The sequence below is a fragment of the Notothenia coriiceps genome, unplaced genomic scaffold (genome assembly GCF_000735185.1).
Source record: "Notothenia coriiceps isolate Sejong01 unplaced genomic scaffold, NC01 NC01_scaffold00034567, whole genome shotgun sequence".
Classification (NCBI taxonomy): domain Eukaryota; kingdom Metazoa; phylum Chordata; class Actinopteri; order Perciformes; family Nototheniidae; genus Notothenia; species Notothenia coriiceps.
The window spans coordinates 59022-62436 of record NW_011367268.1 but is presented as its reverse complement, the minus strand read 5'-3'; the positions used below and the strand labels follow the sequence as shown (position 1 = coordinate 62436).

The 3415-nt window shown below is 42.0% G+C and overlaps 1 protein-coding gene across 1 annotated transcript in view; it reads right to left on the bottom strand.

The window, feature by feature from the left end:
• The window catches only part of atm (ATM serine/threonine kinase), a 32154-nt gene that overhangs the window by 13496 nt on the left and 15243 nt on the right, over positions 1-3415 (bottom strand). The window contains exons 25-30 of the mRNA XM_010790815.1: positions 3021-3191; positions 2003-2178; positions 1646-1889; positions 1026-1135; positions 773-899; positions 678-718 (exon numbers count right to left, since the gene is read on the bottom strand). Of these exons, the coding sequence (XP_010789117.1) occupies positions 678-718; positions 773-899; positions 1026-1135; positions 1646-1889; positions 2003-2178; positions 3021-3191 (869 nt within the window). The remainder of the gene's footprint in view (positions 1-677; positions 719-772; positions 900-1025; positions 1136-1645; positions 1890-2002; positions 2179-3020; positions 3192-3415) is intronic.

Here is a 3415-nt window from a genome sequence, read left to right as displayed (position 1 = left end):
ACTCCCCTTGTGTGTATGTACAGCTCTCAACGTGCCCAGACTTGGAGTGATTTTCACCTCTTTTAATACTTTCCGCCTCATTCTGAAAGAAAGAAGTGAAATGTGCCAACGTGACGGCCGTCTTGGTGTGTGGTGCGAGACGGGAGATGTAGTTCATTGAGCGGTTTCACACAAAAAAAGTGTTACTTCAGTAGTTTTATATTTTTTTACTTGAAAATGTATCTTTTAAATTGACAAACATCATATGTGTAATTCGTGGCACAATTCAAACGGGATCCAAAGATAATCTTTCTCTCCCCAGTGATTTCAATACATACTCTTTCTGAAATAAGGTCCCATGGAGGTCTCCCGGAAAGGGAGGGACTTCGCCTCTCTATAGTGCCTTTTTCTGGGTGCTAGCGTCTGTGTTTTGGAGCTTTTACTTTTATTGTTTCAGCGGGGAATCGGATTTTGTGACAGTTCATTTAATTTTAGAATGAAATTAAATAGAAGTTGAATAAAATAGAATATTATATAAACATAAGGAGGAATGAACAATAAAATATTGAATAAAATCAAAAGAATAACATTAAAAAATAATATCTAAACGTAAGAAATTAAAGTATAATATCTTATAAAAGATAGTATGAAATAAATAAATGAAAAGAAAGGAGGTGAAGTGTATTTTGCGATGAAACGCTCGGAGCAGGGTCTTTCCACCACTGACAGAAAGAGCCACCTGCTGGACACAGGTCCTAAAAGACGTGTAGTTACACATTTTGAAAAGTCTTACCGGTGTTTTTGACAAGACGGCGACCAAAGACTTGTGGTTTGCGCTGTGACACTTGCTGAGGTAGTCCAGTGTCGCTTTAATCACATAAGAGCTGAAGTACGGTGGGTTTGGTACGGGGTCCAGTTCACTGAGAGGCATTAAACAGATGTTAATTACGATTTATAGAAAGACACACTTATTAACTTTATCAACACTGGGGTAAATGAGGGATAAACGAATGAAGAAATACATTAAATATTTGAACTTCCATTACCCTATGAAGCACTTCAGGTCTCCTTTCTCCTCTTCACTTCCTTCATACAGAGTCATCAGCAGCTCCACCACTATGTCCGCTAGGTTACTATGGATCAGACTGTCTATTTGCTGCAGACACAGGAACAAACATGGAGAAAAATGTGTAGCGTGAGTCAATTTGTTGCTTAACTTTTGGATTTCCGCCTTTACAGACCATTTACATGAACCTATATAACACTCTACAGCAGCGGGTCCCAACCTTTCTCAACCCAGGGCCCACATAAGAATCTAAAAAATGTTAACGGCCCACATTCAACCATAAACCATACGGAGGCTAAATAAAGTTCTGATTGATCAATTCAGAACATGTGACACGTTGTAAATCCAGTAGTACAGAATGCTGTCAAGGACTGTAATGACCGTTGCTAGGGAGGATCAAGAAAGAGAAAGGAAAGGAGGTTCAAATAAAAAATAATAATGAAATGTTTCCACACAAATCATAATGTTTTGCAAATTATTTGGCGGCACTTGCAATGCCTTCGCGGCCCACTAGGGGGCCACGGCCCACAGGTTGGGAACCGTTGCTCTACAGGAAAGCGAAACCCCTAACAGGGCCTTCTTTTAAACGGCTGTGTTTACCTGTTTACCCAGACAGCTGGCGTCTTTGAGCAGGTCGTACACTTTGTGAGCTTTCTCTCTCTTCTGAGCCACCTGAGCATCCTGGCCCGACAAGGCGAAGTACGGCAGGATGTTGACCATGATCTTAGGGAAACAGTCTGCCAGTAGCTCTTTCCAGTCCTTCTCCAGGTACCTGCCGATTGACTTCACCTGCTCAAAGTCATCCAGGAAGACCAGGTGGGGGATCAACACTTGGTAGGAGGACCTTTAAGGAGACACAAGGATTTTCAAAGGTTATTAAGTGTTTACGACAGGGACTTATGCCGTGAGCAAGTTCTTGTGTATAAAATGCGGAAATACAGAAGTGTAGTCACTCACTTGTAGAACTCTTGGAGTGCGTTGTGGTCCAGGAGGGTGAAGGGGAAGGATCCCAGGGTGTAGCGATCGTCAGACTCTCTCTGCGCGAGCCACTCAGCCACCAGGTAGTACAGGTGAGAGCTGACAAACATTTTCACGCTCCTGTAGCCCAGCGCTCTGGAAACACTGCACAACATCTGGGAGGAAACCAAACACAGGAACATGGGACTTAGATCACCTATCATTTTTATAAGGCAATGTTTTGCATGAAAGCAAACTCAAACTAATACATATGCTTACTCAAAAGTCAGACAAAGGGATGCAAAGCCCCATTCACAATATGGATGTTACAATATTTGGCACAACTATTTAATAAGTAAGTAAGAAAGTAAATTAGTATAATATAAACACAATATATTAAGTAGTGTATTAATATTATAATTGATGCTGAAAAACGGATTATCGCATGAATAAGATTCAACTCACTGTAGAAACATTAATTAATTAATTACAGTGCTGGTATACAAGAGGCCTACACTGCCTTGTCCAACTAGACCAGTGTTTCTCAAACTTTTTCATACCAAGGACCACTTAACCAATAAAAAAACACTCACGGACCACCTAACTCCACAAATATCCAAAAACACATCGTTTTTCTAGAACAGATTACAAATCGTGGCAACAGGTGTGACGAAGGTGTTGCGCTGGGCTATATCAGGCAATTGTGAAAATGAAACTCAAGCTCGCTCCGTTGCGGAGATATTCCCACGAGAGTGCGGAAAACTTAAATGTATTTATTTATTTAAAATGTGAAATGTTACCAATATACTCACGGACCACTAGGGGGCGCTCACAGACCATCAGTGGTCCGCGGACCACACTTTGAGAAGCACTGAACTAGACCAAGTCGCACATATTTTATTATTATTATTATTTTGTAAAAAATGTTTTCATTTCCCCATAAGTTCTCACCTTAAAACCTCAATCAGCTATTTTTTGTTAATACATTTCCCCAATGCACAGTTCCCTGTATTTGTACCTTCTTGATGAGCTGCTCCTCGATGTTGTTCTCCTTGTAGGACTGGAAGAGGGCGAACAGAGACTGCTTCTCACAAACGGGGCTGCAGCACATCACCACAGACAGACTCTTCAGCAGCGCCGCCTTCCTGTTGAACACCTCGTCCTGCTGCCCCTCTGCAGAGCTGCTCCTCTGTGCGTCACACACACACACAGCAAGCATCAGGAACACACACACACACACACACACACACACACACACACACACACACACACACACACACACACACACACACACACACACACTAAACTATTACTGATTTATGAGAGCACATTATGAACTCACTGGGAGCCTCATTCCTTCCTGAGCCTTCAGGTAGACGTTCTCGAAAGCCGCCTGCTGGTGTTTCAGCGGCA